This window comes from Gopherus evgoodei, chromosome 5 (assembly GCF_007399415.2).
Source record: "Gopherus evgoodei ecotype Sinaloan lineage chromosome 5, rGopEvg1_v1.p, whole genome shotgun sequence".
Taxonomy (NCBI): Eukaryota; Metazoa; Chordata; order Testudines; family Testudinidae; genus Gopherus; species Gopherus evgoodei.
The window spans coordinates 144,753,693-144,780,288 of record NC_044326.1 but is presented as its reverse complement, the minus strand read 5'-3'; the positions used below and the strand labels follow the sequence as shown (position 1 = coordinate 144,780,288).

Here is a 26,596-nt window from a genome sequence, read left to right as displayed (position 1 = left end):
GGCTATCGTTTTAGAGGCCGTGTTTCGCAGGGGGACGGCTTCTGGGGAGCGAGTAGCATAGTCCAAAAAAACAACTATATATTGGTGGCCCTGAGCTGTCTTCTCCAGGGGTCCCACTAGGTCCCTGACTATTTGCTCCTAGGGCACCTCTGTCATGGGAAGGGGTACTAAAGGTGCCCTCAGATGGGGATGGGAACTGTGCAGCTGACACTCTGGGCAGGACGCACAGTACCTCTGCACTTCTTCATGTACTCTGGGCCAGAAGAACCATCATAGGACCCATGCCAGGGTCTTCTCTAACCCCAAAAATGCCCCCCCAAAAGATGACTATGGGCAAGACTTAATACAGCGTTCTGGGGTTTTTGAGGTACTAGGATTTGATATACCTCCTGCCCCTGTACTGGTGCAACCTGGTATAAGAGATCCTTCTTCATTATGAAGTAGGGTCCTGGCCCCTGGGTTTCCCTTCCACAGGGACCCCATCTATTTCGGTCATCTCCTTCCTGATGTTGTCATACCTTGAGTCTTCTGTCTGGTCCTGTCCAAAATTTCCTCTCCTGGGGCTAATCTGCCTGAGATCTAGGGGCCCAGTCTCTGTTGCTTCTACTGGTTCAGAGGCGTTAGGTTGGGGGTCAGAGTCGGGTGCTTCTCCCTCCTGAGCGGCCTCCTTTTCAGCTGCTCAGGTCCGCCTACCTACAAGAGTGACCCTCTGGCTTTGGGTCAGTATTTGGGTTCCCAAGGTCTTAGCTGCCCTTCTTTCTCTTTTTGTCTTTCTACCCTGTCTGTGAGTGGAGAACAAATCTGGGGATATTTCAGAGAAGATTTGGGGGTTGATTCTCTGCTGTGGATGGCTCACTTTTTCAGGGTTCCCATTTTTCTTAAATCCCCCTACTGGGAGTAAGTCTCCAAACCCTGGGAAGTCCTTCCCTATGAGCACCGGGTATGCGAGCTTAGAGACTACACCTGCTGCTACTTCAATAGTGTTCCCTTGGATCTCAATTTTTACTGGGATGGTGGGGTAATAACTAACTGTCCCATGGACGTATGTTATCCCCGTACGCTTAGCCCCCAGCAGCTGACTACACTTCACAAGCTTCCCTGAGATAAGCGTGATAGCACTCCCCGAATCAACCAGTGCTGTGGTCTCTACCCCATTTAGCTTTACTGGTCTGGTGTACATATGTGGGGTTAGTGAGACCTCAACAAGGTTGATTAGGGAGCATGGGTCTGCCCAGTTCCCCAGGTTACACTGCATAGGCTCCTCAGCATTGGGACACTGTGCAGCTATATGTCCCCATTCCCCGCAGACATAACTTCTGTATGGAGCCCTAGGCATTCCCTGGTCTCTTGGTTTGGGCAGTCTAACATCACGATCCTCTTCTCCCTCAGTGCTCCGACTCTTTGTGGCTTCTGGTGAGCTTTCAGCCCCTCTCTTTTTCCACCTGGGCTCTCCTGGTGGCCCAGTCATCCGAGCTCTAGGGCTTGGTGCTGCTAGTTTAACCCAGGATGCCTCTTCCTTCACTGGTCGGGTCAGTTCCCTCGCCGTCCTTCACTTCCCTACCAGGGCAACAACCTCATCCCAGGTGGAGGGTTCATTCTGGCTTACCCAGGCACGAAGATCTGGCAGTAGTCCCCTCATGTATCAGTCGATGACCAGAACCTCTAGTATCTCTTCTGGACTCCGGGACTCTGTTTGCAATCACTTTTGTGCGAGATGAATGGGGTCATACAATTAAGACTGTGGTGTTTTGTTTTCCTGGTACCTCCACTCGTGATGCCGCTGGACCCGCACTGCTGTCATTACCCCAGATCTGGCCAGGATCTCTGCTTTCAGCTGGGAGTAGTCTGCCATTGCCTCTTCAGACAGATCATAATAGGCCTTCTGGGCCTCCCCACACAGGAATGGGGCAAGGATATCAGACCACTGATCTCGAGGCCAGGCCTCCTGTAGGGCTGTCCTCTCAAAGGCCAGAAGGTATGCCTCTACATCATCCTCCCGCGTCATTTTCTGCAACCAATGGCTGGCCCGTATGAGCTGCGTCTCATCATGGCTGCGGTTCAGCTCTGTAAGGGTCTTTATCAGTTCCCGCAACTTAGTTCGGTCTTGAGCAGCCTGGTCCGTCAGCAGGTGTTTAGTCTCTTGCTGCAGCCGCGCTGCTTCTTGTTGGGCAGCTGCCTGGACACGGGTAGCCTCCTGCTGGGCCACCATAGCATGTATCAATGCCTGTACTAAGTCATCCATTGTGGTGGGAAAAAAATAAACTCTCTCCTTTTTTCTTTTTTTTTTAAATCACCCTCTTTCTTCCGCCATGCTATGCACACCAAATCCCGCTTTTGACACCAGTTGTGACAAAGTTCCTCCAATACCTTGGTGGGTCCTGCACTTATTGGCGGATTTGCTTGCCTCAGCGATCCTTCCCTCTGGTGGAACACACAGTCCAGGTCAATTCCTCCTGTGTCTGATCAGGAGTTGCGAGATTTGGGGGGAACCCAGGCCCATCCTCTACTCCAGGTTCCAGCCCAGGGCCCTGTGGATTGCAGCAGTCTATAGTACCTCTTGCAACAGCTGCATGACAGCTACAACTCCCTGGGCTACTTTCCCATGGCCTCCTCCAAACACCTTCTTTATCCTCACCGCAGGACCTTCCTCCTGGTGTCTGATAACGCTTGTACTCCTTAGCCCTCCAGCAGCACAGCCTCTCACTCTCAGCTGCTTGCGTCTCTTGTTCCCAGCTCCTCACATGCACTTCCTCTCCTCTGGCTCCCTGGCTCCCCTTGGCCTGACTGGAGTGAGCCCTTTTATAGCATCAGAGGGACCTAATTAGAGTCAGGTGCTTAACAGTCTCACTTGACTCTTAGCAGGTTAATTGGAGTCCGGTGTTCTCATTAGCCTGGAGCAGCACCTGTTCTGGTCATGCAGGGAACAGAAAACTGCTTATCCAGTGGCCAGTATATCCCCCTTCTACTACTCTGCTGTTCCCAACTGGCCTGAGTTTATCACAAGGTATTAACACCCCAAACCTGCCAGTGGCTCCATATGAGTACAGGGGTCTGTCCATGGGGCAGGTCCTTGGAGAATCAGGAGACAGAGCCCAGCGGGGAGTTCCCAGGTGCTGGGAGCGGCAGCAGGATAAATGTGGCTGAGAGATGACTACAGTCACACACAATGCGTTCACCGAAACACCAGTGATCCTGGAGGTAGCTAATTTACAGCAGTGTGTCTAGTTCAGGCTGTATCAGTGCAACAATGTGCCCATTCCCAATATGCTTCGTGACTAGCTGTATCTACAGAAACATCTCTAATCACTAATCACTTCCTCTTTTGGCTCTGGGGGGGCTCTACCCGGAGTCTGGCAAACCACCATTGCAGGGCTAGACAGGGCCAAGCCAAAGACCAAGCATTAGCTGAGGGAAGCAATGGAGACCATTTGAATGAGACAGCCAGTCTTCCAGGAGAGCAGTGAATGCAGATAGAAATTCCCCATCATGCCTAACAAGGGGTCAAATAGCCTAGTGATCCAGGTTAAGCTCTGGTCTGATCTGGATGGCCCTGGCCACTGATCAGACAAGACCCACCTGAAGAGACAAGACTTCGCTCACAATGAACACAAGACCTGGATCAGCACAGATCCCCACAGAGGCACTGCTTCTCATTCTGGCTGGGCAACAGGAATTTGGGCCCCTCCATATCAAATTGCAGCATCTCCACATCTTCCCGCAGCAGAACTTTGTCGTAGCTGAGATTCTGGCCTATTATCCTGAGTGTTTGTGGTGGAAAGGACTCCCCACCGCGTCAGTCCGTTCTGATCGGATCTTATTCTTTAAGTGCTTTTGTCTCATTCCCCCCATAACTTGCTCTACAGCATTTAACAAAACAATAATCTTTGCAGTTCTGGGCGGAGCCTCAGCGGGTGGAAATGTCAGAGTCCAACAGTGCTGCTGGGAACTGCACCAGCAAGTTTACAGTGCATTTAATGCTGGTTTTGTTCAATATCTTCATTAATGATCTGGAGGATGGCATGAACAGCACTCCCAGCAAGTTTGCAGATGACACCAAACTGGGAGGAGTGGTAGATACGCTGGAGGGTAGGGATAGGATACAGAGGGACCTAGACAAATTAGAGGACTCGGCCAAAAGAAACCTGATGAGGTTCAATAAGGACAAGTGTGGAGTCTTGCACTGAGGACGGAAGAGTCCCAGGCACTGCTCCAGACTAGGGACCGAATGGCTAGGAAGCAGTTCTGCAGAAAAGGACCTAGGGGTTACAGTGGACGAGAAGCTGGATATGAGTCAGCAGTGTGCCCTTGTTGCCAAGAAGGCTAAGAGCATTTTGGGCTGTATAAGTAGGGGCATTGCTAGCAGATCGAGGGACATGATCTTTCCCCTCTATTCGACACTGGTGAGGCCTCATCTGGAGTACTGTGTCCAGTTTTGGGCCCCACACTAGAAGAAGGATGTGGAAAAAGTAGAAATAGTCCAGCAGAGGGCAACAAAATGATTAGGGGACTGGAGCACATGACTTATGAGGCAAGACTGAGGGAATTGGGATTATTTAGTCTGCAGAAGAATAGAATGAGGTGGGATTTGATAGCTGCTTTCAACTACCTGAAAGGGGGTTCCAAAGAAGACAGATCTAGACTGTTCTGAGTGGTAGCGGATGACAGAACAAGGAGCAATGGTCTCAAGTTGCAGTGGGGGAGGTTTAGGTTGGATATTAGGAAAAACATTTTCACTAGGAGGGTGGTGAAGCACTGGAATGGGTTACCTAGGGAGGTGGTGGAATCTCCATCCTTGGAGGTTTTTAAGGTCAGGCTTGACAAAACCCTGGCTGGGATGATTTAGTTGGGAATTTGAGCAGGGGCTTGGACTAGATGACCTCTTGAGGTCCCTTCCAATCCTGATAGTCTAAGGCCATGGCTACACTGGCGCTTTAAGCACTGCAACTTTCGCGCTCAGGGGTGTGAAAAAAACACCCCCCTGAGCGCTGCAAAATACAGCGCTGTAAAGCCTCAGTGTAATCAGTGCCGCAGCGCTGCAAGCTACACCCGTAAGGGATGTGGTTTACGTGCAGCGCTGGGAGAGCTCTGACCACACTCACACTTCAAAGCGCTGCCGCGGCAGCGCTTTGAAATGTCAAGTGTAGCCATACCCTAAGATTCTTCCCCAACAGAGCTATGTAATCTCAAGCACAAGAGCTAGAACTGCGTAAGGAGGAGCTGTAACGTTAGAGGAAGGAATGTTCTGTGGCTGGGGGTTTACGCTGAGACTGGAGATCAGGGTTATATTCTTTGCACTGCCCCAGCCACCCTGTGTGGCCTTAGGCCTGCTGCCAAAAGGGGGATATGACGTCCCTTTCTAACAGTGGTGACTGAGTTTGCTGCTGGGGAATTAACAAAAGCTTTTGTAGATTTTGCTTTGGGAGAGGAGCAGGGGAGGATTTTCCCCACAAGGAGGAGGATGAAAGTCTTGGTTTGGGAATACAGTATTGCCAGCCCCAAATGTTCAAAAAGCATGTCATGCACGGCAGTGGTGTAGACTTTTAGAGAAGGTGTCTGTTCGGAAATACAGTCCACCAGGGAAATATTGGAGTTACTTTCCTGGCTGCACCTCTAATTGACACTCCTGTTCATCCCTCTTGGTATTGCCGATATCCAGTGATGTGTTCTGTGTGAACGTCCCTCGACTACCTGATGGCATCTGACACCATGAGTGGCCACATCAGCCAAGCATAGTGTTGACTGACTCCACATTCTCTCAACACTTGCTCATTGCTGTGATGATCAACATGTGGGTTTGGACCTTGTAGCCCCTAGCTCTCAAGGTGTCGGCCAGAGGGGCATACTTCTCCAGATTTCAGGATCTAGCATCGTGGAAGGCTGGTGTCCTGTTCTCAAAGGGCACTATGACATCCACCATAATGATCCTCATTCATGATGATGATGTCTGGACGCAGTTGGCCATCCATTCCAGGGATTGCAGAGTTCACGGCAACCTTCCCCACGGGTGCTGGGATGGCTCTGATAAGGTAATTCTGGATGGAGTTGTGTCGTAGCTGGCAGGCTCTGGAGTGGGGCTTGCAGCTACACAGGGAGTGGGATAGCATTTCATTGGCATAGCTGCATTTTCTGCAGTGCTTGTCCCGATTCCCGTGGTGGATGGCTCCATTCAGTGGAATGCAGCTGAGCCCGGATCGGTGGATGAACCACCAGTTTGTAAATCAGGTGAAAGAAGTGTTTGCTGGCATCTCACTTGCAGGTCACCACAAAGGCCTTACATAAGAACATGTCTCATAAAAAAAGTTTGGTTGTCTGTAATTTTTTTTTCTATACTGTCTATAAAAAATATTTTCAGCAGTTGGCAACCACATGGGAACAGGGAGATCCTGTTGCAGAGGTTTCTTGTGAGAGCAGATCTGGGAAGATGGACATGACTCACCCCATATTTGTTAACTTTTCTTCACAGAGTTTGTGCTGAAAGGCTCCTTGTCTCTGCAGGAAGGAATTGTTGTAACCTTCAGACTTTACAGCAATAAATAATATAGGTAACACCATAAAACGTTCCCATATCAGTTTAACGGTTGCCTGATGGAAAGCGGCACATTAACTTTCTGGCTATTGGGAAGTTTCATTCTTAAGAAGAGAAGGAAGAAAAGTTAGAAAACTTCATTTAAAACTGAATGATGAAATAATAGTGGCAGATACTGGCTCACACAGGAGACAGGAATAATGGTACAGAACCCCTCAAGGGGCAAACTCTCACCCTACCCCAATTGCCCCCTCCTGATGGCACCTCTACCTCTCCACTGCCACTCACCTCCCCATATTCCTCCTCCCAGTGTCCTCCCACTCCTTTCATCTTAGCTTGTTCCCTTCTGTCCTTGTCAGATCCAGCTTCATAATAATTTCCCTAGTCTATGTATGATCATGTCAGCATTTTATATATATGTTAAGGAGATGGTTTCCAAGAATATCTAACATTTTGCAGACATGAAGGCGCTCTAGAGTTATTAAATACAGCATAATGAATAAATTCCTGAATGTGCTTACACATTGGTCAAGATCAGTGTTCTGGGTCTTAGACTTCAGGCATACTCTTTGCAGAAGATAAAGATTTTAAGTTAATACATATACATGAATCAAATATACAGAAAGAAAGAAAGAATTAAAGGTATTACTAATTACTAACAAGTACTGACAGAGGGGGCTGAGAGCTCTGGGCTCTGGACTATTCCTATGGAAGTTGCTAACTTTCTGTTCTCTATTTTAACTAAGTGTTTTCTACGCTGTGTTCCAGGCATCTGATAAACCCTTCTGCTTTTACTGTACTGGCTGAGAGTCACAGGAGCCGACTAGTGCTTCCGCCGGTGGGTACTCGACCCCCCTCTACTATTTGGCAGCAGCTGGATGGGAAGTGCTTGGAAGTAAGTGGAGAAGTGAGGGCACGGTGCTCTGGAGGTGGGACGGGGATGCGGGGAGCTTGGCTGCCAGTGGGTGCTGAGCACCCATTAATTTTTCCACGTGGGTGCACCAGCCCCGGAGCACCCACAGAGTTGGCGCCTATGCTGAGAGTCATCCAGTCGGGAAGTGGGGGCTGCATTGCTCCCTTTGGGTGTGTAAGTCTTCCCCGGCTGTCCAATCCTGGCAGACACACTGAAGGGAGCTCACGGCATGAACCAGGGCGGGGTGCTGAAGCTCTGAAGTTTGGTCCCAAGAGGCAGTGAAGCCAAGAGGCTTACTCCAGGGAAAGACTGTGTTCCTAAGGGGAGTGACACACTAAAGGGTCATCCCATCCCACGGACTGTTCCAGAGCCCCGGACCTGTGGATCCATGACCAATAGTGACTCCTCCATGCTGCTGGCTCCCGTTGCTGGGAGCACACAGACCAAAATGGTGGCTCAGCAGACTGTGTTGATGGGCTGCTCAAACTTCCTGTGGTGCATGGCGGCGCACAGCCAAGTATTCATAGAGTCACAGACTGTCAGGGTTGGAAGGGACCTCAGGAGGTCATCTAGTCCAACCCCCTGCTCAAAGCAGGACCAATTCCCACCTAAATCATCCCAGCCAGGGATTTGTCAAGCCTGACCTTAAAAACCTCTAAGGAAGGAGATTCCACCACCTCCCTAGGTAACCCATTCCAGTGCTTCACCACCCTCCTAGTGAAATAGTGTTTCCTAATATCCAGCCTAAACCTCCCCCACTGCAACTTGAGACCATTACTCCTTGTTTTGTCATCTGCTACCATTGAGAACAGTCTAGATCCATCCTCTTTGGAACCCCCTTTCAGGTAGTTGAAAGCAGCTATCAAATCCCCCCTCATTCTTCTCTTCTGCAGACTGAACAATCCCAGTTCCCTCAGCCTCTCCTCATAAGTCATGTGCTCCAGCCCCCCAATCATTTTCATTGCCCTCTACTGGACTTTTTCCAATTTGTCCACATCCTATTTGTAGTGGGGGTAGGGGCGGCTCCAGGCAGCAGCGCAGCAAGCGTGTGCCTGGGGAGGCAAGCCGCAGTGTGTGGCCTGCCAGTTGCTGTGAGGGCGGCAGTCAGGTGGCCTTTGGTGGCGTGCCTGCGGGAGATCTACTGGTCCTGCGGCTTTGGCGGCAATTCAGCAGCGGGTACAGTGAAGCCGCAGGACTGGCAAATCACCCACAGAAATGCCACCGAATGCACATGACTGTGGATCACCCACAGGCATGCCACTGAAGCCTGCCTGATTGCCATGATTGGGGCGGCGAAAAACATAGAGCTGCCCCTTAGTGGGGGGCCCTAAACTGGATATAATCCTCCGGGTGAGGCCTCACTTGTGCTGAATAGAGGGGAATAATCACTTCCCTCGATCTGCTGGCAATGCCCCTACTTATACAGCCCAAAATACCATTAGCCTTCTTGGCAACAAGGGCACACTGCTGACTCATATCCAGCTTCTCGTCCACTGTAACCCCTAGGTCCTTTTCTGCCACATTTCACCACAAACAAAGGACAATAGAGTGGTCACATTTCAGGAGGACACTAGGAAATATGCTATATAGTTGTTCAGACTCAGGCCTGCGTACTGTGGTGTGGATGCTGGTGATCAGGATTGGGGCCTGGGTTCAGAAATTCTCAGCCTAGGGTCTTCAATCAGTGTAGATGCTCATGCGGTGCATTCTCAAACCCAGGGTTCATTTACTTGAGTTGCACTTGTCCTGGGCTTACATTGCCACATGTAGGCATACCCCTATAGAGCCCTTTGCATCTCTGCACATGGCCTTGATGATGTTGATGACTTTAGCTGATTCTGTAGGACTGGAAAATATTCCACAATATGTGTCTGCGCAGACTGTCAAGTGCCTTTCAAAATCAATGAAACTGATGAAAAGGGAAGCGAGCCATTCTGTACATTCCTCTGTGATGGTCCTCAGTGTGAATATTTGAGAGCCTGTTCTGCAAACTTTGCATCCACTGATTCTTTCATCCTGTGTACTATCACCTTGCAGCCAAGGCCGGATCCAACTTTTTTGCTGCCCCAAGTGGCAAAGCGAAAAAAAAAAAAGATAAAGCCAATCGACGGTACTTCAGCAGCAGCTCAATCGCACCGCTGCATTCTTCTGCGGCAATTGGGCAGTAGGTCCTTCGTTCCCTGTCTTCGTCTTCAGCAGCACTTCGGTGGCAGCTCAAAGAGCAAGAGAGAGACTGAGGGACCTGCTGCCAAATTACTGCCAAAGACCCGGACATGCCGCCCCTTTTCACTGGCCACTCCAAGCACCTGCTTCCTTCGCTGGTGCCTGGAGCTGGCCCTGCTTGCAGCAAGTTTTCCCTGCAACAGAGAGTATGGTGACTCCTTCCCATTTGTTACAATCATATGCAGATAATTCCCAGTGAATCGCCAGCTCCAGGGGAGCCAAGTTAAAGTTGTGTGGGCATTTACCATAACACTGTATTTCCTGGTTTTCAGAAGTTTGAGTTTTGCTGAACTTGACATGCTAGAAGAGCGTGAGCTATCACTATTTGCAATAATGAAGTTTTTTTGCCATTTAATTCAATAATACTTTTTATTCTCAAAGCTACTGATTCAGATTTTTGACACTCAAGATACAACTAACTAGTTCACTGGTAGTTCTGTTGAGAAGCTATTTGGATGAATGAATAAATTGTTTATTAAACTAACAAGGCAGCAAATGTGTCAATAGAAATGTCGTGAATGTGGGGTTTTTTTTGCTCTATACTTGTGCGTTAATGATACATTGTTTAAAATCACTTCATAATGGACAATCAGCAATTCCAAAACTTTTGCCGTACGTATCTATTTGTGAAAATAAAGCTAGTTTATCACTTGCTTTCATACAAAATACAGACATGGCCTCACTGTACTCCATTGTTAAGAAAAAAAGGAAAACAGTGTTAGAAAATTAATTTTTATGTAAAAAACCACAGTTCAGATATTTGCATAGAAATAAAGTTCCCTGAATAAGAAATAAAACAACAAAAATATATTTTAAATTATTCCACCAGTAAAATATTTCAAATCTACACCAAGAAATAGGATACAGCCTTTTTAGTCCCATTTCCATGGAAATCCGTATAACTACTCCTACTACCACCCCCACCCCCACCAACAATAACAATAACAAAACCGATAGGCTACACATAACATTGTATTGCACAGAAGGTGGTATGGTGTTAGAAGTTGGTTTTGACAAGTGGCAAAATGACTCTGTGTTATATAAACCTACACATTTATTATTATTCTTCCTTCAATTTAGGTGTATGAAGTTCCAGATATACTGAATCAATAATACACAAATGTATTGACTGGAATGGAGAATGAAAGGTTGTATCAATCATTATGTTCAGCAGTATTACATCGTTCTCAGTTAGTTGTATTATGTGTATCATTTTGGTCCCCTGGACCACTTTGGAACCAACTGCTCCAGGTCCTTATTGGTGTTGGTGTTAAAATGGTTTGGGGCCAGAACAAATTAATAACTGTGTGTTAAGCCATTGGTTTTGATTCCTAAAACATTCTTCTCAAGGTAATGTGTTTATGTTTATAAATGTAATCCCCTGGGAGGATACCTGGGGTGGGAGGGCAGACAGGGTCTGGGCTGGAATGGGTTAATGACATTATGCTACTAATCTGTTCTCATTAGTAAAATATTGTCCTCAAAGTAATGAACTAGATATATACATTTGATCTCCTGAACCACTTTGGAACTGTGTGTTACAGGTAGGGATGCCAATCCTCCAGGATTGGCCTGAAGTCTCCAGGCTATGAAGATCAATCTTTAATTAAAGATTAGTGTTGTGTGATGAAACCTCCAGGCCACATACGTCCAGCCGCAACTGGCAACCCTAGTTACGGATCCCTATTAGTGTTAAAGTGATTCTGAGATAGGACAGGTTAATGACAGTTTGCTACTAATTGGTTCTCATTGCTGAAATATAGTCCTCAAGGTAATGTACTACATGTATAAATGTCCTCGCCTCAGCCACTGTGCAAGTGTGCATTCTGGCTCCTTTTTGGGGTTAAAAATTGTTCATTGCTGGAATGGCTTAAGGACAGTGTGACATCAGAGCTCATTCATCAAACATTGTCTTGAAGGTAATGTGCATGGGAGGCAGGCAGAGCCCCCCTTTGGGGAAGCTAGCCCCTGGCTCCACCCCTTCCACCTGCCCCCCTGCTTCTCCCCCACGGCTGGAGCCACAAGCAGGGGGGCACCTACCCAAAGAAGCCCAGGCCAGCTGCAGCTGCACGGCACCTCCCCTCTCCAGACCCCAAGCTGCACCAGGGAAAAGCATCTCTTCCTTAAGAAGCTTTTGCTATGTCCCATGCAGGTTCTGGGACAGCTGAGGAGGTGGTGTGTGCTACTCAGCTTCCTGGCTTCATCAATAATCTCTCTGAAGTCTAGGGAGGGCACTGATGAACCCAGGAAGCTGAAGAGCACTTACAGCCTCCTCTGTTACCCAGGAACCTGCATGGGGCATAATAAAGCAAAATGTTCCCTGCCAAACCCTGCAACCGGGAGTCTGGCGGCAGTAACGTGCTGGATGTGTAAGGGAACTGTTGGCCCCTCACTAAAACTCAGTGGAGGTGTTTTGGTTAGCTAGCTCCCATTACAAAAAAGAAGGGGAAGAGTCGATGAGACACCAGGATCCTGAGACTGATAATCCCCAGGAGCAATGGGTAGAGGCCAATGCTCCAGGTCAGCCTGATTGACAGGGCAGGCAGGCTAATGAGGGAGTCAGAGGGTCCCATCCTCCATGTGAGATGGAACTGCCTGGATCAGATAGCGTGCGGCTGAGCTGAGGAGAGAGCCAGGGACCCGGGCTGAGCTGGGGATCAGAGCTGGGCCAGCCAGAGGGAACCACAGAAGCAGCCCAGGGAGCCGAAGGCAGAGCAGCAGAGAGTGAAACTGGGGCTGGAGCTGTCCAGAGCTGGATGCGGTGAGCAACTGGGACCAGTGAGGGGAAGACTCTGGGCAAAGGGCCCAGAGCAGAGAGATACCACTAGCCAAGAGGCCTTGCAGGATAGACTTGGAGGGGATCGTAACCCTGATTGGGGGCTGGTGCTGGGAAGTAGGGTTCTGCCACCTGAAGGTGAGTGGCCACCGCCAGAGCAAATGTCCAACCTGCAGCATCCCTGCAGCACAGCCAGGGTGTGAGGAGGAGGCCTGGGACATGTGAGGAGCAGACTGTGAACTGCCCTTATACTCCAGAGACTGTTGTTTTTGATGTCCCTGTGCCACAGAGTGGGGTGATGGGTTTTCCTTTAACTTTTCCTATTTTTTTCCCTTATTCTTTTTTTAATTGGTTGCTGTTTAATAAATTGTATGTGCTTTGAACTGTATGCAATGGTCCCTGGGTCAGGGAAGTGTTCAGTGCAGAGAAGGAACCCTGAAGTGGGGACACCCCAGCCCCTGTCCTAAGTGACCATAACAAGGCTGGGGGTTGAGCCCCCCAGGAGTCCTGGGCCCAACCTTGTTGGGATTACTAGGACTCTGCCACGTGGGAGAGGAGCCCTCAAGTTCAGGCAGAGCTCTGGACAAAGGCAGTGGGAGTGAGGACTCGGATCCTTCCGCTAGCCCATTTCGCCGGATCAGTGTGTAAGCCAGGAAAGATCCCCACCCTATGGGGACCATTCCCCTGCTTACATATGTATAAATCAAGGCCCCTGAGGCACTTCAGAACTGTGTGTTATGGGTACTTTTTGGTGTGAAAATATTTCTGGTCTAGTGTGAGGTGGCCGGGTAGGCTTAGTAACTCCACAGGCTGCACCGGGAGGGAGAACTGGGGAGCAGGGAATTGATTGCAAGCAGGCTCAGCTCTGCAGGAATAGGCAGGGCCTATAAAGCCAGGAAGCTGGCAACAGCCAGGAGCTACTGGTGGCAAAGGGCAGTCCGACTCCTCCCTGGGAAGAGGGAGGAGAGTTTAGAGCTGATACACGCAGAGCAAGGCATGGAGCCAGGAAATGCAGGAAGAGTCCAGGGAAGGAGCAGTGAGGGGAAAGCCCGGATTGGCTGAATTGAGGGTCCTTGGACTGGAACCTGGAATAGGGGGCAGGCCTGGGTTCCCCTAGCAGTCACTGAGTGCGTGGTGTAGACCTGTGGGGCAGTGAAGGGGAGGACTGCCTGGGTCACTGGGGAGAACAGAGAACAGAAGGACTTTACCCTGGAAGCATGGAGAAGGCTGCATGACCAGACTGGAGGGCTGAGTCACAAAGTGGATGCTGTGGTTCCTGGGACGAGAGAACACCTACGGAGATGGTGCAGCTGCGTGCAAACTGTGGCAGCAGTGGGGTTGACCTTGGGAAATAATCCCCACAGTGACCAGGAGGGGGTGCCAGACTTGTGGTGAGTAGAGCACCCCATGGGCTCTGGAATGAGCGAATAACCCTGTGCTACTAATCAGTTCTCATTGCTGAAATATTGTCCTCAAGGTGGTGTAACATAGGTTTCATTCAGTTCCCTGAGGCACTTTGAAACCAAGTGTTCTGGATCCTTTTTGCTGTGAAAAGGTGGTTCTGGGCTGGAATGGGTTAATGCTGTGTGCTACTAATTGTTCTAAAATCTGAAATATTGTCCTCAAGGTAATGTGCTGGGTGCATAAAAAAATTTTCCTGGTTACTTTGGAACTGGCTGTTCCAGGCCCTTGTTAGGGTTAAAGAAATGGTTCTGGGCTGGAACAGGTTAATAAGTGTGCTATTAGGTGGTTCTCATTCCTAAAATATTTTTCTTAAGTTTCTTTATTGCACTGTTTATTTAAACAGTTTTATTTATTCAAATGCCATTCTGGGCTGCTCCGCCTTTATACCATCCTGATTTACAATGGGTGAGTGACAGGGGAATCTGCCCCAGAGTCTCCAGTGGGTAACTCCTGATTTACACCAGGGTCCTGTGTGTTTCCGCCCCCTCCCCCATGGCATGTAACTCTAGTTCTCTGGTTTCCTTGTCTGGTTCAGTGTTTAAGCCGTTCCTGCTGCTGGTCTCTCAGCCGCAAGGCAGGTCCCTGGCTCCTGCCCAACCCTCCCAGGCCAGAGCCTCCTGGTGCTGCCCCAGGCCTGAGACTTACTTAGTGCTGATGCTCCATCGAGACATTGATCTTTTCCCTGTGGGTTTGCCAGTGTTAGGCCTAAATAAAAATATAGCAGACAAAACCAGGTATGCCAACCTGACCAAAGTCAGGCTAACAGAGGTTTGTGGGTAATCCCTGAGTGGAAAACACTGAGAAGCAGCAGCATGTCTCACAAGCGCTGAAAAAAAGTAAAATAAAAAAAAAGCTGCATTCCTGGCATAGTACCAAATATGCTGTGTTAAAAGCAGCTCGTTCAAAAAACTAATAAAAGCCCTAGTTTCCCAGCCTCCTTGTCTTCACTCCCTGGTTTTGTTCGTTGTTTGTTTTTAACTCCCCTACATTTCCAACTTTAGGCATGCATGTATACTAAAGGTGTCTAGTTTCTAGTTGTTAAAAGAAGGGGGTGGGTCGCTCCAGTAAATAATTTATAACGCAACAAAACTGTCCATAGAGGCTTATACTAAAATGTAAAAAGCGGGCTGGTTCTCTCGAAAAACAAGCTGCTCTCTATTGATGCGTGCACTTGTCAATAAAAAGCTTTTAATCGGACCTTGCTGGTGTTGCCTGTCTCTCTCGCGGTCAGACAACGAACTTTGCCGTCTGGGTTAAAGTCCCGGACACAAGGCTGTTCCTGGCAGCTCCTGTTTCAGCTGTTTCCTTCCCCACTCTCCCTGCTCAGACCCACACCAATGGAGAGCTGTCCCCCCAACTGCCCACAAATCCTCCCTCGCCCCATATGAAATATGGAGTGATAAGTGCATGAGCTGACAAGGGCCTGCTCCCGTAAATCCTCCCCGGAGAACCATCCTATTGGTGTCAGTGGGCTGCTGCTGTGATGGAGGGGGCAGGGCTCATTGGGGAGAGTAGACAATGGCAGGGGGAGGGGCAAAGGTGGGGGTGGATGGGGAGAGGGGTAAAGGTGCTGGGGGGTCTCTGGCTGGGAGCATCTGCATGAGCAGCTGAGACACTGCACCATGTGGACTACTTGCTCCCTCTCCTGCTCCCTGTTGTGGAGGGAGCTGGGGTGGGGGGGAGGGGTTCATGGGACTGGTTAGAATCCGGCCCATTGGCTCAGCCCCAGGGATCCCACAGGCATGCCCTGCCCCCGATCCCCGCTCTGAGTGTGTCGTACCATGGTGCCGACCCAGACACAACCAGCAATGCACCAGCCCTGAGCAGAGACAGCCCCCCACACGCCATCTCTGCTCTCCCATGGCTGAATCAGGCGCCCCAATATTCTGTAGCTCTGACCCTGCGTGACCCTGAGCCTCCCACCATTGTGCAAGTTAAACCACTGGTAGGGGGCAGAGCCTTGAGCCCAGACAGTCTGTGCTCACCAGTAACAATAATTGACCCTTCTCTGGTGTCTCTCCCCAGAGGATCTCAGCTCTCCCCAGGTGTGCACGTAACCCGTGCTTGCTTGGTGTGGGTGCTCTGTTCGCGTTGAGTGGCACCTAGCCAAGTTAGAATGAGTCTGCTACAGCCTTGGCTGTGAGCCATGTGCTTTTAGCTCATGCAGTGGATAGCGGCTCATGAACGAAGGCTTTGTCTACACTACCAACGTTAAAGTGCTGCTGGGCTGTGTAGTCGTGGCACCAGGGCTGGAGAGAGCTCTCCACGTGCTGTAAAGAAACCACACCTGTGAGGGGAGTAGCTACCAGCTCTGGGAGCACGACTCCAGGTCTGTAGCACTATCTCCACTGCCGATTTACAGCGCAGAAACGTGCATCACTCAGGAGGGTGTTTTTTCACCCCCCCAGGCGAGACAGTTTCAGTGCTGTAAACTGGCAGTGTAGATAAGGCCTACGTTTCAGAGATCCCAGGTTCAATCCCACCTGCTGATGACCAGGATCTGTTAGCTTTGTACGCGTGCACGCACACACACTCCACACAGTCGCTCCCTCCCCTCTGAGGTGCATGCTGTGCCAGGATGATTGTGGCAGCTGTTTCACAGCTGGCTCCCAATAAATAGGGTTGCCAACATTGTTAAGGTGTATTTTTATCACTTCCTCCCAATATTATGATGATGATGATTTTATTATAAATAAGCAGCACTCACCTATGTTCACCAGGGGGATTTCATTTTGCTTTTTGCCTATCTCGCCATCCCCACGAGCCAGACTTTTATCGGTGGTCACTTACCCCAAAAATCACATCACCTAAGGTTGCTTCCAGTTCCAAGAAACCAGTCACTTCCCACAGATCAGTTGGTACCCTAGATCTTACACCAAAGACAACAACTGTAACCCATCCTGTAACAAGACATCTAAAGGTTTATTAACTAGGGAAGAGGAATAAGAATTATTTACAGGTTAAAACAAGCAAACATATATACATAAATGAGTTACCATCTAAATCCTAAGAGTGACAAAGTTGTAGTGAACTGTCAAGTTCAGGTATCTTTCAGGATGACCCAGGAGGCAGTCCCTAGGGATCTCTGGCTTCAGTTTAGTGTTTCTGTCACTGGGAGTTCAAACAGCAAAGAGATGGAAATATTACCTCCCTGTTTTGTTTTTACACCCCTTCACTGAGGGCTTGTCTACACTGGCAAGTTTCTGCACTGAAACTTTCTTGCTCAAGGGTGTGAAAAAAACCCGGGTCCCTTAGGGACAGCTCTGGCCGTGGCCAATAGGAGCCAGGCACCCAGCTGCCAGTGTGCTGACCCCATGGCAGGAGGAGAGCTGACCAACCCTGAGTGGGTTGGATTCTTTTCCCACCCGACCTGACCCTGACATGATGCTCATAGTTGGGTGGGGCCCCAGGGCTTTAATGCACAATAACACCATAGGCAGGCCACACTCCTCACACTCAAGTTGTAACACAAAACCTTAACTCTTATCTCTGTAACATCATCTTGTCATACACGTGTGATAGGCGCCCACGAATTGCTAAGCTGTATGATGTCTTGTTTTCCCTGGGGACGTAGGAGGTCAGGGCTGAGTTCTGTGTTGTAGTGATAGAAGTCCCCACAGTATTTCAGAGTCTGACTGAATTTGCACACTTTGTAAAATGTACAATTAATGGCTTTAAAACAGATTTCTCCTTACAAGATGGTGCAGTTTGTCCCCATTGTAATCTTGCCTCCAACTGTTTTCTCCCCTGTTTCTCATCTCAGAATATGCCCAAAGATGGAAATTCTCCTGGTCCTTCCCAGCCCAACAGAAAACTTCTGTCTCTGCATTTTCTGTGCATCGTGTTCTCCCCTGTCCTCCATATTGTGCCCTCAGACTCAGGTAAGAATCCCTGTATCGCACGCAGGGCAATGCAGTGTTGTCGTGTACTGTATGGATTTATGCTTTGGTGCCACTAAGAGCAGAGGCACTTTACACAATTCTGAGAAATCAGCTTTAGTGGGGGTCTTGAAAGGGACCTACAGGATCAATGGGATTTCGGCACCTAAGTCTTTTGAAAATCCCAGCCTCAAAACTCTTTGCTCCTTTCCTGTGTTGACAACAGTGCAAATTGGTGTAATGTCACCATCAGAGAAGCAGTAGGAGAACATAGGGTACATTACAGGTACTTTAATGCTAACTCCTGGTTTCAGTCAAATGGACTTTTCTAAGGCAGTTTCTCCCTGGCTAAAACATCCCAGGATTCCCCTTAGACCAGAGATTAATTGCTGTGTGAAATCAGCTCTTTAAGATCCTGTGATCAAAATTTGGTCTTAACATCCTGAATAATGTTTTGAAATATTTAATAGCACAAATGCTGATTCTTTCCTGCCATAGGGCTGTGCCAGCAGCATAAAGCAGCCATAAAATCATAGAATATCAGGGTTGGAAGAGACCTCAGGAGGTCATCTAGTCCAACCCCCTGCTCAAAGCAGGACCAACCCCAACTAAATCATCCCAGCCAGGGCTTTGTTGTCAAACCTGACCTTAAAAACCTCTAAGGAAGGAGATTCCACCACCTCCCTAGGTAACCCATTCCAGTGCGTCACCACCCTCCTAGTGAAAAAGGTTTTCCTAATATCCAACCTAAACCTCCCCCACTGCAACTTGAGACAATTGCTCCTTGTTCTGTCATCTACTGCCACTGAGAACAGTCTAGACCCATCCTCTTTGGAGCCCCCTTTCCAAAAGTGAGTGCATGCTATTGTAGGTGGGAAGAAACCTGTCTTAGCTTCCTGCACAGCCAGGGGACACAGTCTAGCAACCGGCTGGGTTCAGCACAGAACTTTTGGCATTCTACCCCTCTCAATCAGTTATTGGCCATCTGTGAACCAACATCATCTGTGAGAGTGAAGCCAGTGGAGACGGCATTTAGGGGCTATTTTATCGATAGTGTAGGGCAAAATTTTACCAAGCCATCACTTGAAGGCTGAGTCAGAAGAATATATTTAGAAGACTGAATTGCTGCATCACATATATTTTCTATGTGCTGATTGTTTATTATTATTTCCTATGCCTCTATAGGTAATAATAAACAATCACCAGAGAGGATCAGACAAGACATCCATCTAGTCCAGTATCCTTTCCTGACATGGGACAGCACCAGATGGCTCAGAGGAAGGTGAAATAAATCTTGTAATGGACATATATGGAATAACCTGCCAATATGGGACATTTCCTCTTAGTTTCCCATCAGTTAGAGCAGAGATTCCCCAATTTTTTCTTATTGCATATTCCTTCCCAGATCTACCTGCTGCCCATGCACCTTTGCCAGAAAACAGGCTTTATATTTTAACTCTTTTAATACCAAAGCATTGTACAAAATGTACAAATTATAATACACATGAACATAGGACTGTAACGGCAATAATACATATCATTTACAGTTTTAGTTTTAATGTACACTTACTTTTGCCCAATTTAAGCAATGGGTTATTAATACTGCTCATGATTAAAGTGATGAAGGAGGTTGTTCGAGCACAGTGCATAATGTTTGGAGAGGTAGCTGAAAATTTGAGCTATAAGTGGTTTTCTACCCAAAGATGCTGACGATACTTTGATTTCATTCCAGTAAGTGATTGGAAAATCCATTTTCACACAGGTAAATTGTAACAAACTGCATCAAAACCTTTACAGCCCTGTCTGACAAGGGGAACTTTGTGTTTCACTTCAAAACTCTTTTGTTGGAACTCCAGCCTGAGTCTACCATGAGTGGAGATGTCCAGAAGATTCTCTTGTTCTTTTATGGACAAATCTTGTGGTGTGTTTTAGAGGGTTTATCCCTTCACCCTCTCACTCCCTGGTTCTTCTCACATAAACAGGGAGCCACAATACCAGAAGTCCGAAGTTGCAGACAATTCGATGTTTATTGGGATTAACATCCAGCAAGCAACGATTCCAATTTCCTTTTTTCCCAAATTACTTCCTGTTTGCCCCTAATTTATATAGTAATATACTCAGCTATATCTCAGCCAATCATTTTAATGAAATTTAACTAACCAATCCTAACATATTGTAACATGATTATCTAACCAATTATATCCCACCACCTTAATTGGTTTACACCCTGCAAAATTAATTAAACAGCAGACAGAAACAGTCGAAGAACCAGACAGAGACCATACAGATTATCAATAGAGAAGTGGGGACCATAAAGACAAAAATAACAAGAAGCGAAGGTTTCACAATCACAACTATTGATAGGTGAGTTCTTGCCAGACAGGATACTATGAAACTACGTTTTCTTTAAATCTTCCAGGCTCTTCCCTTTCTCAAGGCGACAGATTGGATTGTCTAACAGCCCAAAATTGCCTTATTTCAATGTGTCTGAGGACGTGACCATATGCTTCCTAGTTTATGGCTGCCCCTGCTGCTTAGCCAAAGGCCTAGATGAAGAACAAGGCCTTAGATTATCCTAGTGTGAGAAGGCCTAAAAACAGGCAGACTGTGATTTTGACTCTTGTTTTGTACCTCTATAACTAGCGAAGTGATAAGATTACACCTAAATCCTTCAAGTACAGGTCATTACAGACAAGCCTGAACATCTATATCCTAACAGTGTGGTTGTGATGGAATTCCCCAGGGTGCAGCCTGGGACTGTGGAACTGCTGTGCCCCCTGAACTCTCTCCAGCCTGGGCCGTCTCTCACAATGCCTTGCTAGGGACCAGCAGCAACCCCTCCAGGTGCTGTTATCGCTCAGCAAAACCACATGTGGAGCCCTACTCCCAGTTAGATCGCATGAATGCTCCCAGAGCCACTCCTGAATCACACAGAGAAAGGCACCAACCAGATCCTTCCTAGCATTGTACCTCGGGAATATGCCATCTAATGTATTAATTGGTTCACAACGTCATCAATGGAAAGTGGATATAGAGCAGCCTTTGATAACTGAGCAATTTACCATTCACTTCAGGCAAACTCACTGGTGACGATAAACAGTTAAACAAGTTTATTGACTATAAAAGGTAGATTTTTAAGAGGTATTAAGTGATAGTCAAAAAGTGAGAGTTAGTTACCAAAAGAAATAAAACATAATCATGCAGTCTAAAGTCTCAACCCTGTTAGACTGGGCAACAACTAGACTGAGCAACAGGCACAAGTGCAGAGTGCTGCACTTAGGACGGAAGAATCCCATGTACCGCTACAGGCTGGGGACTGACTGGCTAAGCAGCAGTTCTGCAGAAAAGGACCTGGGGATTACAGTGGATGAGAAGCTGGACATGAGTCAGCAGTGTGCCCTTGTTGCCAAGAAGGCCAATGGTATATTGGGCTGTATTAGTAGGGGCATTGCCAGCAGATCGAGGGAAGTGATTATTCCCCTCTGTTCAGCACTGATGAGGCCACACCTGGAGTATTGTGTCCAGTTTTGGGCCCCCCACTACAGAAAGGATGTGGATAAATTTGAGAGAGTCCAACAGAGGGCAATGAAAATGATTAGGGGGCTGGAGCACATGACTTACGAGGAGAGGCTGAGGGAACTGGGCTTATTTAGTCTGCAGAAGAGAAGAGTGAGGGGGGATTTGATAGCTGCTTTCAACTACCTGAAGGGGTTCCAGAGAGGATGGATCTAGACTGTTCTCAGTGGTGGCAGATGACAAGTTGGTAGGTGAGCTTTTGGCAGCAAGTGCTTCCCTATGTATACTTCAATGCACTGACATAGCATTGGGAATGACTGCTCTGATGTATGTCACTACTCCACTATGCCTACCAGCCATTGGCTTTGCTCTAGCACTGCAGAGACCAATACATCATGGCCAAATGATATCACATTAATTTATGAACCTGTCAAGCAACTGGGAAATTTTCCCAGCTGTTGTTCTGGCAGGCAGCAACTAGCAAACAAAATGTCCTCCTGTACTGCACCTTTGTAAATGTACCGCGTGTACACTAGAAGGTGAACTTCGCAACTGACCCCACACTTTAGGGTGATTGGAGGTGGGAATTTGTTATATAAAATATGGTAGTTAGTTTACTTCCAGATGTACCAATGAACACAGATATACAGAGATGCTAATGTACAGAGCCCTCATTTCCGATCACCGTACAGCGTGGGTTCAGTTGTCCACCAACTGTCCAGTCTAATGGAGCTCAGCACTTAGGTTTTTTTTTTCTCAATTGTATAGGTTGCACTGTAACTATCTGCATATAACAGTGAACTATGGACAAATGGCTAAAGACAGATAGTGTTAAAAATATCTCATGAGGCATCAGTGATGAGATGTTTGGTTTTTCTTCCCCTTTACTCAGTTTCTTCCCCTTTCAGATTCAGTGAGTGACCTTGTGTTCTGTTCCAATCCATTAGATCATAGAAGAAACCTCAGGAGGTCATCTAGTCCAACCCCTGCTCAATGCAGGACCAATCCCCAGGCAGATTTTTACCCTAGTTCCCCAAATGGCCCCCTCAAGGATTGAACTCACAACCCTGGGTTTAATAGGCTAATGCTCAAACCACTGAGTTATCCATCCCCCGCAGCACCAAGGTATCAAAGCACCCTCTGATATCTGAATGCCTTGTGCTTGCATTAGAGAGGATAAAAAGAAGCACTTGGTTTCTCATGTCCTCTTTTATTCATCGCCTCTCTATACCAAACCATCCCAGTCTTTTCATTTCCTTCTTTTATATCTCTGCTAATTGTTAGTCACAATTATGTAGACAGCACCCATCTAGAAATGGCAGCTCCTTGCTCCAGGGAGCTTACAATTAACCCTCACAATGTCCATGGGATAAGGGAAGAGAGAGGGATTAAGGTCATGAAGTGAGTCAATGGTGGAACAGAGACTAGAGCCCCCTTGCTTCTGGCTTCCAGCCCCACATACAGTCTGTGGGACTCATCCTGCCACCCAGAATATATACTGTGGCCTGTTTTATCAGTTCTTTTTTGCCTATAATTTTCTGTGTCCTGTTTCTTTAACAGTGAATTTCAAAGTGGTCAGCCCTGCTCAACCCCTGATGGTGTCTGTGGGTGAAGATGCCGTGTTGCCCTGCCATCTCAGCCCCAGGATGAATGCTGAGAACATGGAGGTGAGGTGGTTCCGGTACAGCTTCCCTGAAGTGATCCATTTGTATCAGGATGGGAAAGACCAGCCTGAGCAGCAGATCCTGGAATACCAGGGGAGGACAGAGCTGCTGAGAGACAACATCACTGAGGGAAGTGTTGTCCTGAGAATACATAGCATTAGACCTGCTGACGAAGGACAATACAACTGCTTCTTCCAGTCTAGCACCTTCTATGGAGCAGCCTTGTTGGAGCTGAAGGTGGCAGGTCAGTAGTTGGGACTGATCTGTGAATTCTCCCAATCAGGGTTGCCACATTTTAGAAAATAATTGATGATGTTTAGTTGCTGTCAGGTGAAGATTCATAGATTCTAGGACTGGAAGGAACCTCCAGAGGTCATCGAGTCCAGTTCCCTTCCCTCATGGCAGGACCAAATACTGTCTAGACCATCCCTGATAGACATTTATCTAATCTATTCTTAAATATCTCCAGAGATGGAGATTCCACAACCTCTCTAGGCAATTTATTCCAGCGTTTAACCACCCTGACAGTTAGGAACTTTTTCCTAATGTCCAACCTAAACCTCCCTTGCTGCAGTTTAAGCCCATTGCTTCTTGTTCTATCCTTAGAGGCTAAGGTGAACAAGTTTTCTCCCTCCTCCTGATGACACCCTTTTAGATACCTGAAAACTGCTATCATGTCCCCTCTCAGTCTTCTCTTTTCCAAACTAAACAAACCCAGTTCTTTCAGCCTTCCTTCATAGGTCATGTTCTCAAGACGTTTAATCATTCTTGATGCTCTTCTCTGGACCCTCTCCAGTTTATCCACATCTTTCTTGAAATGCGGTGCCCAGAACTGGACACAAGACTCCAGTTGAGGCTTAACCAGAGTAGAGCGGAAGAATGACTTCTTGTGTCTTGCTCACAAAACACCTGTTAATGCATCCCAGAATCACGTTTGCTTTTTTTGTAACAGAATCACACTGTTGACTCATATTTAGCTTGTGGTCCACTATAACCCCCAGATCCCTTTCTGCCATACTCCTTCCTAGACAGTCTCTTCCCATTCTGTATGTGTGAAACTGATTTTTCCTTCCTAAGTGGATCACTTTGAATTTATCTTTGTTAAACTTCATCCTGTTTACCTCAGACCATTTCTCCAACTTGTCCAGATCATTTTGATTTATGACCGTGTCCTCCAAAGCAGTTGCAATCCCTCCCAGTTTGGTATCATCTGCAAACTTAATAAGCATACTTTCTAGGCCAAAATCTAAGTTGTTGGTGAAGATACTGAACAGAGCCGGTCCCAAAATAGACCCCTGCGGAACCCCACTTGTTATACCTTTCCAGCAGGATTGGGAGACATTAATAACTACTCTTTGAGTACGGTTATCCAGCCAGTTATGCACCCACCTTATAGTAGCCCCATCTAAGTTGTATTTGCCTAGTTTATCTATAAGAATATCATGCGAGACCATATCAAATGCTTTATTAAAGTCTAGGTATACCACATCCACTGCTTCTCCCTTATTCACAAGACTCATTATCCTATCAAAGAAAGCTATCAGATTGATTTGACACTATTTGTTCTTTACAAATCCATGGTGGCTATTCCCTATCACCTTACCACCTTCCAAGTGTTCGCCTTTTTCCTTAATTAGTTGCTCCATTATCTTCCCTGGCACAGAAGTTAAACTAACTGGTCTGTAGTTTCCTGGGTTGTTTTTATTTCTCTTTTTATAGATGGGCACTATATTTGCCTTTTCCCAGTCTTCTGGAATCTCCCCCGTCTCCCATGATTTTCCAAAGATAATAGCTAGAGGCTCAGACACCTCCTTGAGTATTCTAGGATGCATTTCATCAGGCCCTGGTGACTTGCAGGCATCTAACTTTTCTAAGTGATTTTTAACTTTTTCTTTTTTAATTTTATCTTCTAAACCTACCCCCTTCCCATTAGTATTCACTATGTTAGGCATTCCTTCAGACTTCTCAGTGAAGACTGAAACAAAGAAGTCATTAAGCATCTCTGCCATTTCCAAGTTTCCTGTTACTGTTTCTCCCTCCTCACTGAGCAGTGGGCCTACCCTGTCCTTGGTCTTCCTCTTGCTTCTAATGTATTGATAAAAAGTCTTCTTGTTTCCTTTTATTCCCATAGCTAGTTTGAGCTCATTTTGTGCCTTTGCCTTTCTAATCTTGCCCCTGCATTCCTGTGTTGTTTGTCTATATTCATCCTTTGTAATCTGTCCTAGTTTCCATTTTTATATGAATCCTTTTTATTTTTTGATCATGCAATATCTCATGGTTAAGCCAAGGTGGTCTTTTGCAGGTCATTTCCATTCAAGGTGTTATGACAGGTGTATTCCAGTTCTGTTTCTGGATATCTCAGTGGGTTTCCTAAGGCCAGGTCTAGACTAGAAAGTTAAATTGATACAAATTGTCTTGCATCAGCCTAGTAATGCATGTGTCTACATTTACTATGGTCTCCTTCTGATGTAAACAGTCCGTTACATCAACAGACTAATACCACCTCCCCAAAAGGAGCCAGGAGCAATCTAGTAAGGTAAATGAAGTGCAAGTGCAGATACCACATTGCCTACATCAACCCTCAAAGTCCTCCAGGAACCTTCTCACAATGCCGACACTGGCCACTCTATCCGCAGTTGTGAACTCCAGTGCCCAGGGGTCACAAAGACTGGGAACCACGCCCCTTTAAAAGGCATTTTTTAAATGTCTTTTCCTGATTTCTCAGCTTGGCAAGCACACCAACTGTCCTTTCTTGTGTGCAACTGCCCAACCAACTAGGGCAGTTACACACTCTGGACACACGCCTGTCTGGAGTAAACTGGAGGCATTGGATCTCCTGGGCCTATTGGGAGAAGAAGCTATGCAGGCACAGCTACGGAGCAATCATAGAAATGTGGACATTGACAACCAGATTGCCTGGGGGTTTCAGGAGAAGGAGTATGATAGAGATCAGCAGCAGTGCCACGTGAAAGTAAGGGAACTGCCGCAAGCATAACAAAGTCAAGGAGGCCAACTGGCAGTCTGGAGCCAAGCTGCAGACCTGTCACTTTTGCAACAAGCTACATGCCATATGTGGCAGAGACCCTGCTGAACACCACAGATAACCTCCAAGGATCCTGAAACACAGCCCCCAACAGTGTGAACAGTGGAGGACCAAGAAGAGGAAGAGATTGGGAGATCTGTGGCAGGGGGACCCAGCTATGCTGTGAGCCAGGATCTTTTTGAGACTCTGCCGAAGTACAGCCAGTCCCCTCAGATGAGCATGCAGGAGCACATGAAGGAACATCAGGTAAGACGCATTTTTTTTCATTACAATTTGTAAATGGAGCCATTGCCACCTGCCCCAATCCCAAGTCTGAAGGACAGAAGTATTGACTTTTAATTGTTTCTTTCTTTTCCTAGTCTTACAGCTAGAGATTGAATGGTATCTACTTTCCAGGCTCTTATATGCACAGTTATGTGGGGAGGTGGAAAGGACATGAGGAGCAGATCATTTATGTACAGAGGAATTGTATTGTACAGGGGTATCTCAAGGAAACTTTCAAAGGAGATACTCTGTAATTCTGTTCTGAAGGTTTCTAGGGTGACAGTCTTAATTTTTCCTCCATGGTAGGACACTTTCCCACACCAGTCCAT

The 26,596-nt window shown here is 47.3% G+C and overlaps 1 protein-coding gene across 1 annotated transcript in view; it reads left to right on the top strand.

Annotated features, from left to right (window-relative positions):
- The first annotated feature begins 13,390 nt into the window (after nucleotides 1-13,390).
- Nucleotides 13,391-26,596, top strand: part of LOC115652948 (butyrophilin subfamily 1 member A1-like) — a 58,627-nt gene continuing 45,421 nt past the window's right edge. Inside the window, exons 1-3 of the mRNA XM_030565597.1 lie at nucleotides 13,391-13,829; nucleotides 17,666-17,783; nucleotides 22,857-23,204. Coding sequence (XP_030421457.1) covers nucleotides 17,669-17,783; nucleotides 22,857-23,204 — 463 coding nt within the window. The 5' untranslated portion in view covers nucleotides 13,391-13,829; nucleotides 17,666-17,668. The remainder of the gene's footprint in view (nucleotides 13,830-17,665; nucleotides 17,784-22,856; nucleotides 23,205-26,596) is intronic.